The sequence below is a fragment of the Anabas testudineus genome, chromosome 21 (assembly GCF_900324465.2).
Source record: "Anabas testudineus chromosome 21, fAnaTes1.2, whole genome shotgun sequence".
Lineage (NCBI taxonomy): Eukaryota > Metazoa > Chordata > Actinopteri > Anabantiformes > Anabantidae > Anabas > Anabas testudineus.
In genome coordinates, this window is record NC_046629.1 from 14793670 (window position 1) to 14813762 (window position 20093).

The 20093-nt window shown below is 41.5% G+C and overlaps 1 protein-coding gene across 1 annotated transcript; it reads left to right on the forward strand.

Moving 5' to 3' along the window:
* Positions 1-5867: 5867 nt before the first annotated feature.
* ptprna (protein tyrosine phosphatase receptor type Na) lies at positions 5868-20009 on the forward strand. Its single transcript, XM_026375750.1, has 24 exons — positions 5868-5943; positions 7663-7713; positions 10324-10434; positions 10934-11051; positions 11140-11287; positions 11459-11654; positions 11798-11950; positions 12030-12155; positions 12242-12276; positions 12365-12624; positions 12767-12853; positions 13006-13085; positions 13283-13347; positions 14761-14970; positions 15157-15423; positions 15562-15709; positions 15811-15884; positions 16003-16080; positions 16231-16350; positions 16839-17005; positions 17796-17849; positions 17955-18019; positions 18735-18808; positions 18953-20009. Exons 1-24 carry the CDS (start codon positions 5868-5870, stop codon positions 19022-19024), a joined length of 2835 nt encoding a protein of 944 aa, XP_026231535.1. The 3' UTR covers positions 19025-20009.
* The last annotated feature ends 84 nt before the right edge of the window (positions 20010-20093 follow it).

Sequence of the window (20093 nt, forward strand, 5' to 3'; positions counted from 1 at the left end):
ACTTCCTACCCCTCCACTGTGCCCCAAACCCATTTTCCCATTATTAATTACTTTGTAAGTATTTTATATCCAACCTGGGGCTTTGATAAGACACATTTTCCAATTGGTTTTTTTCCAATCCTATCTAATGTTGGTCAGCTAGATTCTATTTATCACTGAAATCCAAAGCATAATGAGTTCATTTAATCTCTTTTTGTGCATGTAGCAAATTAAAATGAAATTCTACTGTATCAATCATGCAGCCATGATCTGATATCCCTTTTTTTTTACAATGATGTGTCATCCACTACTCTTCCACTCCATCTCTTCCCCCTCTCCAGCCACTCTTTTTTTCTGCAACCCCATTTCTTTCCCCCCTTGTTGTTCCTGTTGCTAGCCCACAACTCAGCTGTCGACAGTGTCCCGTTTCAACTGCTGGTAAGGGCGGCAGCCCTGTGTGTGTGTGTCTTCTTGGATGCATGTATGATTGAGTGAGTCGGTCTGCCATTCTCTGCATTAGTCACACGTTTCCTGACCCAATGTCAGCTTCAAGACATTCAAACGTAATTATCTGATCTATCTCCAACATATGCAGTGAATGTATTAGGAATCCTGGTGCAGCATATTAGAATTTCTTATATACAATGGGGGGTTTACTGCCCTCCCACTAGCTCTAGAGTTACAATAGAGTTTTGTATTTAACCTTGGTTACATAAGTAGCTGCATGGTTTGACTGATAGGGCGGCTGCTGAAAGGGCACACTCTCCATTTTGTTATAAGGGCTCTGCACTGCTCTGACTCACATCACGACTGTATAAATCTGTGCATTAGCTATGAAATCTGGTTATAGGTGGTGTTTTAACATTTTACACTATCAGTGATTCATCATGTTGAGGGAGACTCAGGGTCTTACCTCCCACATTTTATACTAGTGTAAATTTAGTACTTATTTAGTATTTAAGTGCCTTGTTTTTCAGTTCCAGGCAGTAATAGGAGCTGTCAGAGGTGACAGAACCGCATACAGTGCCTTTCCTTCCGTTCTGGCTGCAGAATTTGCCACAACAATGTGGCGTCAGAAGTGGGATGTGCTGATGGTCGGCGGATGAGTCAGCTGAAGGTGAAAGGTTGACCACCTGATTAAGAATATTCAGCCTCAACCTCTACAAAAATAGCGTTGAGACAGAGGACCGGAAGCTTCTTCTCTGATTTCCACTGTTGCATCCAAAAGAACCAGGAAAGTCCATAGAGAAACCACTCGGGTTATAGTCACCTGTGCTTTCCTCAAGTTATATTAAGGGACCAAGATTCTTTATCAGTTTGTGAGAGCTGATCCTCAGTCACAATGACACACACACAGCAATGAAGACTTGCTTACACTTACATGCACTGTCAAACACATCTGCTAACAGCAATGAAGAACGCTTGCTGTGTGTACAGCCGTAGTTATGGCTACTCTGTTGCAGCTGCCTAGCTGCACATCCAACAACTCAATCCTAATACGAAACGTGTAGGTCACAAAAATTATTATACATATTTGATTGTATGCTAGTACATGCTTGTGGTTGCAGTAAGTAGGCAGACAGTTTAGTGCTACAAGTTAGTTGGATTCAGGGAGCACTGTGGGTTTATGCCACACCCAGCTGGAGCTGAAAACAGGCCCGGACTCAGTAAGCACTTCTCGCCTGCTCTGTGTTGTATTCATAGCATGTGTGACCGTGTTGGTGGTAATGATGATGATAACGATGATGGCAATGGTAATGACTCTAGTTCAGTAAGATGCCAATTTCTGCTCTAAGAGCTGAACACAGCCAGAACCTAAGCTCAACTTCCTCCAAAGCTTTCAAATTTGTCGACTAATTCTTCTTCTTGTCAGGTTAAAGGTAGCTGCAGCCATTCTGGGGATCACAGAAAATCATCTGTGGACCAATGAGAATGCAATGGGCTAATTCTCCACCCTAACAGGTGTAACCAAAGAGCAGAGACAGGTGCCAGTCTAGCTTTTACTGTATGTACCCTATAAATCCTGACTGTTTTCATGCTTCCTCCATCTTCTCCTGTTTCCTCTTGTCTAAACAACAGGTATATCCAATGGACACAGCGTATCCAAATAAAAAAAATAATAATACACCATATAAATAAAAGATACACTATGTGAAATCGTGTAACAGTTCTTATTGGCATCAAATTTAAAACATATGAGTATTTGTGTACATGCTGTAGTTGAAGGGATCATCGTGTGTGGCCGTGCATGCACTGAGCTGTGTGTGTGTGTGTGTGTGTGTGTGTGTGTGTGTGTGTGTCAGCTGCCTGTGGTGTTAGCTCTATTTTTAGAGTTCCCGTATGAACTCTGTTGTTCAGCCACTTTCCGAAAGGGTCATGGGACTGAAGATAGAGCCAGAGACCATCAATAAAAATAAAAAATTTGTTGCTACTTTTACTGATGCTCTAGGACGAATATAAATGCTGAAATTAAACTCCACTATCAGACATCAAATGAAAATAATATTTGATTTGCTTTGGTGCACCATGGAAACAAATCTGTACCAGGCCAAAGAGGAGCCGTTCTCAACCACACTGCCATGTAACTTACAGTCATGATTTCTTCAGTTTTGTCCACATGTCTAGTTTTAATTTTCCTTATTCACAGTTTAACTTACTTAAACTGTAGTCTTATTAAACTTACAGGTTTAATATACAGTTTAATTGAAGGTTAAATTGCGACGTCTTCAAGGCAGCAAGGCAAGGCAACTTTTATTTCTAAGTGGAATTAACTTATGTTTTACGGTTTGCAATCTTACATTTCTTAGAAAGATTTAACTACAAAACATTACATTTTACACATTATATAATAAGTATATAATAAATTTAATTTATCATTTCAACTTTTTTTGATGCATAATGGATTTGTGTCCATTTAGTAAGACAGATAACAGCCAGCTTCTTTCCCGGACTATCACTTTGTTTTGTTCTGATGCCAACGGCTCACATAGCCAAGGAAAGATCCACAAATAGACTTGGGTATACTTTCTAAAAGGCAGCCACAAGGTATTCTAATGTTGACATTAGTAAACCAGAGTCCTGTGGTTTGTTATTTTAAATCGTGAAAAGTGAGATACTGCTTATTCAAAAACAATTTAAAGCTAACAACTAGATATTGAAGCTGCACATTGCTGGTTCATACAGTTGCCCATCCCAATGCAGTCATGTACCAGAAATGATGAGGGGGGGTCTTCACTGTAACAGATGATGTTTAAAACCCTTAATATGACCATGATGTAACTTGACTGTGTTATCAGCCGAAATGACTGAACCAGTCATCCTGGAGTCTCCCTGTTGAAGACCACATCATCAGCACAGGACAGAAAATGAGCTATCTACGAGTTGCCTAACAACACCAGACTAAGAAGCAATCCCTGACTCATAGCCAAGAAAAAAAAAAAAACATGCTTAAATTAGCATTTGAATATCACCATGACTGTGAAAACTGTTATCACATGGACACATGCACGCAACAAGTCTGAGAATACCAACAGTGCATAGCAGGCCCCGCCCCGCTCGGTCATGATTCTGTTTTCAGCAGGAGATGCAACGTTGTGATATAAAAACAAATCTGAATTAATTCCCCAACTTTGCATTATGCAAAGCTACATCGCCAATCATCTTAATTATGTTGTGGTTACAGCAGTCTATGGTTTGACTGGACCCTTAAGGTTTGAATATTTTAACATATTAATATGATTTTGGAGCACATTCAAAGTCTGCTCTTTCTTACAATATGAGATCATTGTGGCTTTTTCTCCTGCAATCAACATATCACCAACATATTATTAGATTTCTAAAATGACATTGATTGAGACTTTACTGTGACAAACTGCTTTGTCTATTATACATATCTAAATAATATACCATGTTTAAAGGGTGGGGTATTCTGGGATGGGTTGCAGGCTTCTGGCCTTTGGAATTCTTGTGGAGTCAGGAGCCAGGCAGTGTGGATGACTTGATGGGAAAATGGTATGGTGGGAAATAGTTTAAGACTCCTATAGAAAACCACTGGACACAAGCAACACAAAAGTTATTGAGCCGGTTTTTGTTTTTCAATCGACAGGAATCATTACAGAGCAACTTAATACAGAGAAAGACAGCACATGTCTGGCCATGTTTCAGTATGACCTAAATTCTGTCTGTACGTGAAGGGTTTTCAGCTGGTTTCATCCTTTATAAACATGACCGCATGTTGCCCAGCAACCTGCCAAACACGCATACACACATGCCAGCGAGTCGAGGACAAGGATGAAAAGATGGGAGTAAAGGGGAAAGGAGGTGTGCCAGTGCAAGTGAGACCAGCACATTCCTAAAGACAAGCATGCTTGTTCCAGATCTATTTTGGAAGAGATATTATATCAAAAGCCAACAGCAGCTAAATGTGCCTGAAATAGAGAGCAGCACACGACAAAATCCAACCATGTGTTTCATGAGTCACGCTGGATTGCAAGGCCACTTCCTGCTTTATTACAGTCCAGGTGATTTGTGTCAGTAACATGAGCACAGTTAAGGCTAAGTGTTGAGCAGGTCTTTACTATCAGGCACTCTGTGTGTGTGTGTGTGTGTGTGTGTGTGTGTGTGTGTGTGTGTGTGTGTGTGTGTGTGTGTGTGTGTACGTACTGGCTGTGGAATGACATGGATCTGTTAAAATTAAATGTAATTTAAAAAAAAAAAACTCCACAACAGAAACATTTATTGTGTTTGTTGTCTCATATTATGATTTTCATTATTATTAATAATAATAACAGCAGCTCTAACACTGCTGTTAGGAAACACAACCTATGTGGATATTCTATTAAATGATAATATAATATAACATTAACATATCATATTAACAATGTCTACAATGTATCTCTGATCATTTTGGGAATTTCATCCATCTTTTGAACGGTTGTGTAAAACAAAACCTCAAAGAAGATGCATCTAGAGAAAAGCACAAGAGGGAGCAAGAGGACAAGGAAACGAGATGGGAGGATGTGAGTCCACTTCTCTGGAGGAGTCCACGACTTCAGGAGTCGGTGTATATTGGTGTGCACACAAACTATCACTTGGGATACCAAGTAAATAATAACATTATTTATTTATTTATTATTATTATTTAGTTTCCATGTGTTGGATCTGAGTGCAAGTGCTCTGAGATGAACTTTAACCCAGTCTCAATCCATTTACCTGGAAAATACGGGAAATAAAAGACACTCAAGGGTCTCAGATCACAACCAATAATCCAGCAGCTGACATTTCACCACCACAAACATGATAAAAGAAATAACTGTAAATGCAATAAGCTTCCAAAGCAGAGATCACTACACAATGTGGCTCAACAAGAGCTGATGTATCTTTGCACACCTACACACACACACATTCATTCATTCAAAATGAATGTGTGTGTGTGTGTGTGTGTGTGTGTGTGTGTGTGTGTGTGTGTGTGTGTGTGTGTGTGTGTGCGCGCGCGCCGTGACGCAGCTGCAGGAGTTTCTCCCCGTTTCTTCCTCACTACGTCCGCAGCGGTGCTGTCGTGCGTCCGACGCTGCGTCTCCTGTCCACAGCCTGTCTCCTGTCTCCTGTCTCTCCTCCTCATCCTCATCCTCCTCCTCCTCCCGCCCCGCCCTTCCTCACTGCGAGGAACTAGTTTTTGTTTTTTTTATCCAGCCATTTATTTGTATTTTTCTTTTTCCCGTCACATGGGTCTGGGTTTGCGTGCGCGTGTGGGCTGTCGACCCTGGCTGCAGCTCGTTTGAACATGATGGGGATCTGAAGGAGGAGGGGGGAAACGGACCAAAGCGAAGGGGACTCCGCATCTTTTCTCTCTCTGCATCTCCTCCGCTGCTGGGAGGCTTCAGGGGATCATGCAACACCTCAAGCCATGGCGAGCTGTGCTCCTTCTGACCGTGCTGTGTCAGCCGGGGAGCTCCGATAAATACGGTAAGATGACAGCTGGAGGCTGATTCCTGCTCCTTATTAGACATCACTGGTCTATTCGTGCGATATTGACTTGATGGGGATCGGAGCTGTCTGCTACTTTATCTCCTCTTACGTCCACCACATGTATTATTTCCATGTTGTTTTTTAAAGGCTTGCACTTGTGCTATCCTCCAAAATGAACTGCTCTGTTTTAAAATGCCATCGAGAGACTCAGTATGTGGGTAGATGTGGAGGATGGCACTATAATGAGATTAAAGAGAGGAGAGATGGAGGATGCAAAGAGTACTAGAGTGTTTGGTTTCTGTTTCTGGGAGAGCAGTGGATCGTTTTAAGGAACCAAAACACCAACTTCTAAATGGAGCTGCTGGGAATTACTAAATAAAGCCCGGATATAATGTACGGGTTGAAAAGAAACATCAGAAGGATGTTTTAAATAATGTTTTTAACACGTCTCCAGGTTGCATGAATTCAAATAAGCTGCATTGATAGAAAGACTACACTGGTAACTCAGGCAGAGATTCAGAAATGTTCTTCTCTCACTCAGTTTTCTATCTTTGTTTTGTTTTTTAATGTAAATGAGTTATGATTTTGGTCTAAGAGGCAACAAAGCAATTGTGAGAATAAAATAATTTAAATAAACATTAAAAAAAATTGCTTGCTGCTTTGCAAGAACTGAGATTTCAGGAGAACCACGGAGAGAAACCAGGGACCACTGTTGCTTCCCTTTTGTCCATTCAATCAATGAGGTGTCTTTGCCTTTCCGTCGCTCTTCTTTCACGCATGCATCCATCTGTTCACTCGATTAGCCATATATCCATATGTCGAAGCCCTCTCCGCGGGTCATGTTTGAGTTGAGGTGTTTGCACTCAGTCATTTCCCTAAGAGACAGATGTCCGTTTGCTATGATAACGACTGCACTGGATTATACCATCTCTGATACACCTGGACTTGTATCACTCACTATTTGACAGCTTCATCATCATCTTCTCCTATCTTCCTAAAAATTGTCTCTTTCAGACATTTACATATCTCAACGCACTTCGTTTTAATGTTTATTTAAAATAAAGCTGAAAGATGTGTCCATGTGTGTGTTTTTGTTTTCTAGCCAGGTTTGAGTTGAATCTGGTCACTTCTCACAGATTTCATACCATTTCAGTGCTTCCTTTTTTTTTTGTCTTTGTCGTGCACACAGAGACAAAAAAAAAGCATTTTTCCCGTGACAAGAGCAGACAGAAACATGGAGCTGTGGTGTGAGAGAGGAAAAACACACAACCGCGCAGAGCTATCCGTGCATATTCTGCTGCGTTACATTCCTATCTGTCCCCAACCACCTGCTACTTCCCACATTGCCGTAACCTCCAAGGTCTCACCCGCCAGCTCTTAATCCGCGGTCAAGTTCACTTTGTTGTCTGTTCAGGAGTAAAATGACCCAAAGGAAAATGAGATGCGTTTGTATCGTGAACTTCTAGGTTTGGTGATCATGAGTGTAACCACTTTACTTCACTTGTAGCTCCTTTAAAGGTTTTATACATTTTAAGTGCATCATAGTCGGGCTTTGACAACAGTTTGCCGGGCAGCAGGTTGTGGGTGCTCGGTTGTTGTTTGTGGGGGGATGTGTTACCTGTACCTCCAGCGTGATGCAGGATGTTGCCATGGAAATCGCAGCAAAAGATTTGACTCTGAGTACCTTTTAACAATGTCTTTGTTTTTCTATCACAGGTTGCCTGTTTGAGAGAAAACTGTGCACAAGGGATCAGTTCTGCTCTGACGGTGAGGACAACACACAGAGACAAATGCACACAATCCAAATGTAACTTGAACATTCAACTTTCAAGACACACTGCTTTCTTCTTCTTGATCACACTCATACACTCTCTGACACACAGGCTTCGTATAAAAATATACAAAACACAATTCAAGGTTTTTTTTTTTTCTGCCTCAGTCCCATGTGTCTATCGTCACCTGCCCCTCTCCTTTCCTGGGCTTTATCTAAGCCCCTCCCCCGCTCAACCGTCTCCATGGCAACACTGACATCACCGTGAGGTCGACTCCCCCACAGTTGTTGTGCTAATACAGTGATGAGTCATTGACACACAGTTACGCACTTCTTTTGTGGAAATTGCACTTACGCACACACACGGCGATTGGACAGAATTGAAAATGGACCAGCAGACTCGCAGCTCGGGAGCAGACACAGAGTTAGATTTATACGCATCTGTGTATGTGATGACAGAACATGGGCGAGGGGGAGTATTTTGTATAACAAGTACTCAAACAGTTGTAGTCTGTAAAGTCTCTCTGACATTTTCTCAGAGTGAGACAGTTTAATACAAAAAGGAATAGAAACAGTCTGTGTGTTTAAGTCCAGCCCATGTCTCCATAGACATGTACCGGTCTTACACTAACTAACACCTTATTAAAATTACCAACCTGAATGCCTTGAAGAGCTCAGGGAGGTTCTCTTTTTCCTGAGACTGCTAGGAGCAGGAAAACCAGCACACAACAGATAGACTCTCTTGGGTCCTCATTTGGTGAAGCGTCACCATCCTCCACAGGATTTATCCTTGCTGCTTGAGTCAATGATTTCACCACACAGTGCATCACATACATTCTGCAAACAAATGACTTTATTTGGTGAATGACGCGTTTGACATTTTAGGCATCAGAGATGTTCTGCGATATATATTAATACTGTGAACATATCTGTTGTGCAACATAGAACTACTCACTTAAGCATGGCTCAAGCTCATATTTATGTTACTGCATTGATCTAATACGTATTATAAGAGTCTGCAGCATTTGTTAACCAAAACAAGCTGATATTTTTCTGTGCACACACGTGTGGCATCTTGTCCTCACCCGATGCTCTTCAAGGTGCTGACATGTGTGATACAAGTCAGTGTGCAATGTATGATGTCATGTGAGTCATGATGTCACTGAAAAGCTGTGATGGGATTGTGGAGTTACAAAAAGGTGAGCTCACCAGAACTCTGTAACCTGCTGCTCACCCTAGCTTTATGCCCCCAACTGCCTGGGGCGGTGAGACCCAGGCATTAAACATACCATAACAAAGAGAGCTTAAATGGTTGGCTTGTTATTAATATAAATATACATATAATGTACAATTCAAAAAGTAATACTTTATGATCTAAACTTCGTAAATTCAACAGATTTCACTCTGCAACACTGAATAGCTAAGTGTTTTTTACACAAACATGACATCTACAGAAATAACCATACCATAAATCCAATATACTGTGTCGTAAACACATCATCAGGGTCAACTATTTGTAATTTGACAGAGGTGATTTACAATTATTGGGATGGAAACACGTTATAAAAACATCTCTGAGTTCAGTGAAGGAAATATTGTCAGACTTTTAATCAAGTATGACACCACTAACGTAACCCCGACAGTGTCATTTCTGTAAAACACAAACAAATACAAAACATACACAAAAATTCATATTAGTGTACAAGATTAAAGATTCAAAATGCTTCATACATTTCAGAGGGAATTTGTTTGTAAAATTTGAGGCTATAAAAACACATTAATCCTCTCTTATCTCCTCAGTGTAACAGTGTACCGTGGTGAGTTTGAGATTTAGCTGCTGTAATGAAAGAGCGGTGACTCATCGGTGCACCAGATAATGGTTTATCTTTTCTCCTTTCACACAGGAGTCTGACAACATTTCACTCTTTAGAAATATAGTATTCTCACTGAGAATTAAAAAGTAAAAATGGAGACTTAATGTTTAACAATGATATTTCTATAATAAAGTCAGAATTGTCAGATCTAACGTACTTCATTTGTTAAATTATACTGTAATTAATTTTTTTTTTGTACATTTGTATACATGAGTGGAAGAAAAAAGGCCTACAGTAAAATAATAAACTATATTTATGAATGAGCTTCATGTATAGTAGATGTTGAAAAATGTATTAATTTGTGATCATGATAGAGAACTAATACTACTAATACTGAGCAAATACTGTTTTTGTGATAGTGGTCATACGGCTGCCTACAGGTTAGCAACTATGTCAAAGGGAAACATTTCAAATTTTAAAATGCACATACTGACATAAAACGTTGTCAAAGGACTACAGCATAAAGTGTGTGCGCTGCACTTCAAAACTATGACTCACTGCTGCAGGCTAGTGAAGCACTAACATAGCGAAACCTTTACAGGTTAAAATACTGCACTTCAAAGCAGCTTTACAGAACCAGTGGAGTTAAATTTTAAATTACAGTATTTTTAGCTTTGCTGGTCAATGAAATCAATGAAAAATCACTTTTCCTACAGCGAAACAGGGTTATTGCACAATTGGTGATGGATGCTGTAAATGTTTACAGTTGTTTGTTGCATGTGTTTATTCCAGATGGGCTGTTTGGCCAGTGTCGTACCTCTAAGCAGGACCAGGTCCGGTACCAGGTGTCAGTTCCTGTTCTGAAGAGGATGCAGGAGGTCCTCAAACAGCTTATGCTGCAAGGTCAAAAATGAAAATGATCAAGAGCATTAGTTGAGCTAAGTTAGCAGTTAAATGTAATCCTCCAGTAGGTAGTGACAGAGCTTAGTGTTGGCATGGTCACCATCTCAGCAGCAGTAGCGCCAGCATGCAACATTGACTAATTAATAAATGATTACATTTTTTTCTGAACTGTCTCTCACAGTTAGCGTATTTGTGGTATTTATGTGTTCATTTTGCTTCAATCATCAACGCAAATTACAGCTAGTGTGGATGGAAATGTCATCATTTGTGTGTATATATTTGTTATAGTTTAGTTCATTTGGTCGTGTTAACTAATGACCATTTCACTGACATGAATTCTCAAATCCACGGATGCTTTATTGATACAGACTAAAAGCCATTAGCTGGCAGAACACAGCTTGATAGATTTCAGAGGGTAAAGCTTGGTCTTTGGCCCTTTTCACTCGTTGTGGCTTTCTTTAACTGCTGTGTGTTTGTGTGTACGTGTGTGTGTTTACAGGGCTTTCATGGCAGGATGACATCACTCAATATATTTTATCAAAGGAGCTGAAGAGAGTTCCCCATGCCACCCTCCCCTCTAAGCCGAACTCCTCTTCCCCCTCTATGCATTCATCTCAGTAAGTATTCAGCTACCGTCTTTCGGTCACTTTGGACATGTTCCTTACTTCTTCCTTCTTTTAAACTCCATCTTATCCTTGTTGCCAGATCTAAACAGAACATCCCTCACCACCACAATTCTAAGTTGGGTTCCACACCTCCTGGTGGCAACTATGTGGACTACATGATTGTTGAGCCTCCTCAGACCCAGTTGCGGATGCAGACAGCATCCATGGACCCTTACACCTATCATCAGGTATATAAACACACACACCCACGTCATGACTGCACATAAGCATTTACAAAACTGTCTCATGCACAAGTGCGGATATAACAGACAATAAATCAACAACAACAAATTCGCAATAATACATCACAGTGTAGAGCTTGAATAACAAGTAACAGTGTAATACCGCTCTCATCACAGCACAGGTACCAAGATGACGTAGAGAGGTCTCTCATAGGGGCAGGGGGAGGCTATGCCCACCCATCCTCGAGGTCTCAGGCCATTCAGAGAGAGCGAGACCGCGACAGACAGCTGCTACAGGAAGCCCTGTCTTTGTACCTGGCATCTGCACAGCCCTCATATCGCCACAGAGGCTCCTCTTCCATGGTTCCCGCAGGTAACGTGCTTCCAGGAAACCTGAAAGATGAACGTATAGCTCTAATTAAAATGTTACAATACTTGTTTGATTAAAAAAACACTTAATGGTGTTCAGTAGGCTTGTTGTAAGCTTCTTCTTGAACTGCACTATGTCATGAGCAGGTCTGCCTTATTACGGGGACTTGGAACTAGAAATACCAGTGGACTATGTGGAAGACTACACAGTAGAGGAGAGGCTTGGTACTTCAGGCAGACAACAACCACTGCAGAACAAGAAGGTTCCTCAGGACTTAACCTCTCTGTCTAGAAACAATGGTAAAAAAAAATTAACAGCATAATTAATTTGCAGATTTACACCATCTGCATATCTAATACATTTTGTATCCTGTGTTAGATGGTTTGACCCAAAGGGTGTCGGGAGTCCTGCAGAGGTCCGGCATTGACCCTGTAGACCTCAGTCAAGAGCAGCTCTACAAGATAGCTCTCATACTCCAGCTGCTACAGTTCCAAGACAAAACAGGTACAGACCTCAAGCTGTAAATAAACACACTTCAATTTCCCAGAGCTGTAAGAAGAAGTGGACTAAAACTGTTATATTTGACACAGATCCAGCTGACAAAGACCTCATTGCCCTCAAAGAGGTATTTCAGCACCTATTGTTAGCAGTAATCACAAAATGGAATCATACACTGTTTGACACTGACAGGTCTTTTACCATCTCCTACATAGATGCAGCTGTTAAAAACAGACAATGTGTCAAATAAGCCGCAGAAACCAGCCCCCGTTCCCGGCCCTCCCGACGCCCCTCCTGCCTCCTCCTCGGTCTCAACAACAGCTCCAGCCGGGAGCGCCAGCCTACCTCCTTCTGTCTCCCAGCCTCCACAAGCCTCTCCTGTTGAAGCAGGGCATGGCTTGAAGGAGCAGCAACCCCCGCTCGTTGAGGGTACGGGAGCCAAGGAGGAGTATGGGTACATTGTCACCAACCAGAGGTCAGCACTTGATCTAATCGAGAGTTTTTCTGTTAATGGTAAATTGGTGAAACCACTACATGCAACATTACTGACGTAGCAGCAAAACACATTGATGGCACATGGTGTTTAGAGTGTGGGTGATAATGTTCTTTATTCGTAGTCATTTGAGTCTTTACGATGGAGTGAAGCTGTTGCAAATACTGGCTGAGAAGATACACCTGACAACAAGCAGCTTCATCAACATCAGGTAACACGGCCAGTTTGTCAGAGAGTTGTGAATCCCACAGTTTTACTCCAGACACTAATAATATATTTTTTTACAGTTTTGAAGCATGAAATGTGTCACCGTGCGTGCGTGTGTGTGTGTGTGTGTGTGTGTGTGTGTATTTACGTTTCCAGTGTGGTGGGTCCTGCTCTGACGTTTCGTATCCGCCAGAACGAACACAACATGACAGCTGCAGACGTGGCTGCTAAAGCTAGTGAGGCTCAAACACACACTCACACACGCACACACACACACACACACATCCACCTAACCACACAAACACACAAGCATGAAGTGAAGTACACTATGTGCATTACTCTCAAAGTTTTCACCTCAAATGCTGTTTCACCAAACTCAGTTTTCCTCTCAGTTACATTAATAACATGTTTGCTTTATTTTTCACCCCTAAAGATGCTGAGAGGAACTTTCTGGAGTCTCAGACAAGCCTGAAGATTGTACAGACTGGTGTGGGAGAGGTACTTGCTATATACACGGACACACTTACACAACCTTTCTAACCCCTCAATTCAAGAACATATGCAGTTGTCAAGGTAACACAGATATCCATCACTCGTCTCATATGTTTTCATTTTCATGTCAGTAATTTCTTTTACTTCGTCCTTGGTAGATTCTCAGTGTGTCTAGATTTGAATTTATAGTAAACTCTTTTGTGTGGATTTTGTGGATTTATCTTGTGAGGAACCACCCTCCACAGACACAAGTGTTAACTTAGAGGTTTAAATAAATGAGCAAAAAAAAAAAAAAAGGGCTCCGGCCTTTGTATTCCAAATGTGAGCTTGCAGTGCTGTACTGAACAGTAAGTGATGCTTTTCTGTCACACTTTCTGCTGTAATATTATGTGTGGGTCCAGGTCATTTCACTTGTTGCCATGGCATTCCATGTCCTCCGCCTCCCCCACTGCTGTGGCCTCCAGATCCCAGGTGCTATGGCAACAGTCACAGTGTCATTAACCTCATTGTTCTCTCTCGTGTGCGCCAACAGACTCTAATTCGTCGCCTGCATCTCACCTGTGTGTGTAATGGATTAGAAATTAAATCAGCATTTATAATGAATATTGGAATAACACACACACACACACACACACACACACACACACACACACACACACACCAGTTGCATTCTGGACTCCAAACACAATACTGTAAATGTGTTGCCAATATTTTAATGGTGTCTATGTGATACTCGTGATGTGACAGCTAAATGCACTAGTAAAATGAAGATGTAAAAAATGAAGATGTAAAATGAGGACTGATTCATTTAGGCTTTAAATTTAATAATTTTAATAAATGCCTTTTTTAGATTAATTTAGTTCATCTAAAGCCAAAAAACCTACGTGTGTAAACAGTGGTGACAACAGAGCTGATGGGAAAGCACAGTTGTAACATTATTATGTCTAATGTTTGTCTGTTCACTTTTGTGGAGTCTGTGTGAATGTGCCATTAGAAAGATAAAGGGCACCATAGAAAAAAATGTTTTGGAAGCTAGAAAAGAAGATGAAGAAGTGTTGGACTAAAACCTACATCATCAATCTGTTGCATATCCTGTGCAGTGGTTTGCTGAGCTCCACACAGCCTCTCCTGTCTTTTTAATGGGTTCCTGGAGCATACCACCTTGACCTTTTCAGACCTCTGTCTCTAAAACTTAATGTCAGCTGCTCATTGAGCACACCTTGCTGTCAAGTGCAGTTACAGAGAACCAAATTTGTTGTCCAAATGAAATTAGTGACCTTTGATTTCTAGTGGCGAGTTCAAATTCCCTGGGGTGGCTTAGCTTTGGGTTGACTGGGCTAAAATGGCAACATAACACTTTCATTAGACAATCATCTGTCCATGTTCATCTTACTCACTGCTCTTTTTTTTTTTCCCCAGAGGACTGGTGCACGGGGTCTCCCTCAGGTAACCAGGGTTTCCCAGGGCTCCAGCGGGACAGTGATAACGCTTGTTTCCATGGCAGTTGTTGGAGGTGTGTTGGTTTTGGCCATGGCTATAGCTTGTCTCAGGCACTATGCTCAGCAAGTGGCCAATGGAAAGCTCGGCCTGGGGCCAGAGGGAGGAGCAGAAACACACTTTGACTACCAGGTATGAAGAGGAGAAGGCTGTTGAAAATTCATGGGAAATACAGTTGTAATCTTAATTTCAATCACTTGTAATGCAAAACAAATAGACGTTTGTGACAGCCACTTAAAATACAAGATTCTGCTTAACATTTTAACATGGCTTTTGTTATGTGTTTGCGCCTCTCTGCCCTCCCTACTGTCAATTCAGGAGTTGTGTCGGCAGCACATGGCGTCCAAATCCTCACTGTGCCGCCAAGATTGTGTGGGCGGGGTTAGTGGGAGCATGCCAGGGTCCACCGTAGGCCCGGGTGCTGGTGGACGAAGGGGTACAGACACGTCCCGCGTCAGCAGCGTCTCCTCCCAGTTCAGTGATGGTCCCCAGCACAGCCCGTCCTCAACCCACAGCTCCACCCCATCCTGGAGCGAAGAGCCAGCCCAGTCTAACATGGATATATCTACAGGTCACATGATACTGGTGAGATGAAGGGGGGTTACTCTCCTTGGTACAGTAAGGGAGGCTTCATGCTGTAAAAATTCTTCTTGTGGCTGAATATAAATAAATAAATATTAATAAATAAATAAATATTCCTGTTGTATGTGCTGTCTCCCTCAGGCATACATGGAGGATCACCTGCGTAATAAGGACCGTCTTCAGAAGGAGTGGGAGGCGCTGTGCTCCTATCAGGCTGAACCTAGTTCAGTAGCTGTGGCTCAAGTCTCGAGCAACATGGACAAAAACAGACATGCTGGAGCTCTCCCCTGTTAGTTTTATTTAATGTCATTAAACCTAAACCATCCTTATACATTTTGTTTATTATTTTGGTACCTCTTATCCTTACTTAACACGTGTGTTCTTTTCCAGATGACCACTCTCGGGTGAAGCTAAAAACCGAAGGAAACCCCAATAAACAAGACTATATAAATGCTAGCTTCATTGTAAGAATACTTCTCACAATCCAAAACAAGTACAATGCATGTGGATTTTCATAATTTGTGTTGTGACAGCTAATTATTACCTATTTACATAATGTTCTTCTGTCTTTCTAACCAACAGTTTGATCACGACCCTCGCCAACCAGCTTATATCGCCACACAGGGACCTCTGCCCCACACCGTTGCTGATTTCTGGCAGGTCAGTGCAGTCTTCCCACTGCTTTCTTTGGCCTGCCTTGTTTTTCTTCTTCTGCCTTGTTACTTCCACATATTTACTTTAATGTGACAACTGAGTGTGTGTGTGTGTGTGTGTGTGTGTGTGTGCGCGCCTGGTCTAACAAACACACAGATGGTGTGGGAGAACGGCTGCACAGTGATAGTGATGATGACAGCGCTGCTGGAAGATGGAGAGAAGCAGTGTGAACGATACTGGCCTGATGAGGGCTCATCGCTCTACCACATCTACGAGGTTAATTTCCCGCTGTAATTCACAGCATTTGATGTTATATTCTGTATGGAGCTGAACACACATGGCAATTTTTCAGGTGCATTGAGCAGAAATTTACACGTGAGTGTATAAACATGTACCTGAACTGTGCAGTGACTTCATATTTTAAATTTCCTTCACAAACACTTAATCATTTTGTGCATTAAAACTAGTTGATCAATTTGGCTATTCCTAAGAGCAGTATATTCACCTTCAGCACATCTCACGTCATTTACGTCACTGAGTGCATCACGTCAGCACAAGGATTGAAAATCACATCACAGTAAATAGAAATCTACTCCCTCCAATGTGTGATGTATGTCTCCCCCTAGTGCCAAAATATGGCACCTGCAGGAGTGGTTTCCTGTCATTTTTGACACAGTTGTTTTCTCATCCAAATTGAGCAATAACACCCCATTCCCCTCTGCTTTTTCCCCCCTCCATCCCTGCGTTGTTTCGTGTTTTTTCAGGTGAACCTGGTGTCGGAGCACATCTGGTGTAAGGACTTCCTGGTGCGCAGCTTCTACTTGAAGAACGTCCAGACGCAGGAGACCAGAACCTTGACGCAGTTCCACCTGCTGAGCTGGCCGGCTGATGGCATCCCCACCTCCACGCGGCCACTGCTTGATTTCCGCAGGTACCTAGCTGCACATTTACGCACATGTACTCACGTACACCCACGTGTGTGGCCTTTTGTTTCGACAGATTGAGTCATTTTCTGAAAGGAAACAGAGAATAGAGAGAAGTGGTAAGGATGCTGTGGGTGAAATGTTGTGGTGACTCAGTGGTCTGATGTGATTTTTATTACATCCACCTCTTTTGTTTATCTGTCATTTCCCCTGACATTCCACCTTGTGTAAGCACATAAATCATCCATACTCTTCATGTCTTGCCTTAACCATCGTCTTAGTGCCCTCCCTCTCTCCCCCTTTCCCAGTGTGCAGGTTGATAGGTTTGTATATTAACATCTCCCAGTGTCATTTTTGTGGTTTGCAGCTAGTACTTTGGCTCCAGTTGCATAGTCACAAAAATGAGCATTGGCAGGTGTGACTGGCTACTGCAAGTGGGACAGTGAATCTGTGGTTTCCTCTCTGCCTTTTTTTTTGTTTTGTTTTGTTTTCCTCTCTTTCTCTTTGCTGTCCTGAGTCTTTCCCTCATTACTAATATTATTGTCTTCATCTGTCATTTACATGTCTTTCCACCACTTCCTGCTTGGTCAGTAACTGCTTTCATCACATTGCTTTTAATTTAATCACAACCCACAAATTACCTGAAGCTACATAAAAGATCTTTTCTCCCACACCGTGTGCATTTACAAGTTATTATGTTTTCATAAAACTTTGCGATTGCAGTTTGTGTATAATGAAGCCTGTTTCTGTCCCTTGTTCCCTTTTTTTTCTCTGCTGCCCCTTATCCCTGCTTTTCAGGAAGGTGAATAAATGCTACAGAGGTCGCTCCTGCCCAATCATCGTTCACTGCAGGTAAAAAAGAAAACAATGAAAAGATCGTAATGGGTGAAATATAGATTGAGCGTATTCTTCGCTTTTGAGTTTCCTCATGTGTCTTTGTCGCCCCCCCCCCCACAGTGACGGCACTGGCAGAACCGGCACTTATATCCTCATTGATATGGTCCTGAACCGAATGGCAAAGGGTGAGCAACTCACCACACACGTACTGCACAGATGTTTCAACATATCCTGCATTTCTTAGTGATTTATATTTTTATTTTCAAAAGTAAAAATTATACTTTCAATACATTTTGATAGTTTGATAGTCAGATTATTTTAGGAGGCTGAAATGACAAAGGGTTTTGAACTAGAGACAAAAAAGGGCCTAGAACACGTCCCCTGATTGATAATAGGATTAGACTGCTGTGTAAAGTCTTCTCCATGTGTGAAAATGATGTGTCCTGCTCCCTGAACCACTGTTTTACTATTTGAGCCTGATGAGTCCTGACATTGTCATCTTGAAATATGTCCGTGTCATCAGGGAAGAAAAAAATCCATTAATGGAACAACCTGGTCCTTTAGTGTATTCAGGTAGTCGGGTGACCTCATTGTGTTGCCAGCTGGAACATATTTATCACTGCAGTAAAGGCTCTAACCTATTTTCCTAGTGAAATCCAGATGGTGACTTTTTTATTTTGGCCACACAGTGTAAGATATAATTCAGTACCATTTACATTTTAACATTGAACCCACATAAAATCCAAGATGAGCAGAATCTAACACCTCTCACAGAAAATGCATTTGATAACCACTGTTTTGTTTAACTATTTTAAAGGTTGTGTAGATTATTCTATTGTATCCTGTAGCATTAAAAAACTGTAGTGGTGATGCTGCTGTTGTTCCTGTTGTTGTCGTTAGGAGTGAAGGAGATTGACATTGCAGCCACACTGGAGCACATCAGAGACCAGAGGCCTGGACTGGTTCACACCAAGGTACCTGAGAACATTATGTGTGTGTGTGTGTGTGTGTGTGTGCTTGGGGGTCTGCTCATTGTTTTCCTAATATGAACGTTCAACGTCAGTCACGATCCAGCTGTCGTAGTTCTAACCCTCGTCTCTCTCCTCTCTTCCGACCAGGATCAGTTTGAGTTTGCGCTGACTGCAGTAGCTGAGGAGGTGAATGCCATCTTGAAAGCCCTGCCACAGTGAGCTGCGGCAACTGAGGGCGCTCATGCAGACGCAAACAAAGCCCCACATTTGTGCAATCGAGAAATGTCTGTCTGGCCACCACTGTAAATAAGAATTTGCTCGAACACACATGGAGCAGTTACTGCTCTTGTTTTCAGCATGCAGTATTTTACCATCTATTCAATCTCTGGAGTTTTCAAACTTATGGAAGTTTATTTTATAAAAAATGACATTAACTTATTTTTGGCAGGGTGTAAATGTAACAAGAGGATCAGTTTTCACAGTTACACCTCAAATTTGATGTCTTCTCTCTGAAAACTGCACCAAATTAGACCGTAACGTGTGAATTAATGAAAGACAATGCAAACAGAGAGGAAACTTTGATAATAAACTGAATACACCTGTGTTTATTTCATCATATAGATGTGAATTAAACCTTTGCCTCATCAACCCTTTTCCTGGACATGATTACCTCGAATGATTAATTAACACCAAAGGATGATTTACCACCAACCCTGAGGGTTTATTTGGCTGTTGTTGTGAACATTAATAGTTCCTTTAACTAATGTCTGGACTCAAATTTCTATGCCATCAATCTTACTGACACTAGTAAGGTTTCTATCCATTTGCTGTAACTCTCTGAGTGTGGTGTTATGTGTCCACAAGAATACTGTAAGCTACTGTCTAGTGTGTGTTGGATTATCCAGCAAGTTTTTATTTGTGAGGTTTTTGTCTTTGCCTTGACAACATTACTGTTTGCTTTGACCATCGGTCTTTCTGTGAGCAGCCCCGTAGATGGACCACAAAGTGCATTGCCTCGTTTCTTTATTTTCTCTACACACGGTAACTTTGTTTGGGATCTCTGGGTGTCTTACTCAGTGTTGGACCTTGTGATTTATGTATATAATTCACCTTGATGATTGTGTTTCTTTCATGTAGCAGACTGATGGAAAATATCTATAAAAATGTATTTTTGACTTGACTCGAATAAATCTGTGATGTGATGCAGCAGAAAACTAACCCAAAAGGTCTTGAGTGCTCATTATAGTATTTTCTTTTCAAAAGCTTTGGTGTGTTGTAGGCAAACATT

Coding starts and splice junctions, on each gene's coding strand:
- ptprna (XM_026375750.1), top strand. CDS start 5,868: ATGCAACACCTCAAGCCATGGCGAGCTGTGCTCCTTCTGACCGTGCTG. Junction 11,655..11,797: donor CTCTTCCATGGTTCCCGCAG/GTAACGTGCTTC, acceptor TGTCATGAGCAG/GTCTGCCTTATTACGGGGAC. Junction 15,885..16,002: donor ATATAAATGCTAGCTTCATT/GTAAGAATACTT, acceptor TCTAACCAACAG/TTTGATCACGACCCTCGCCA.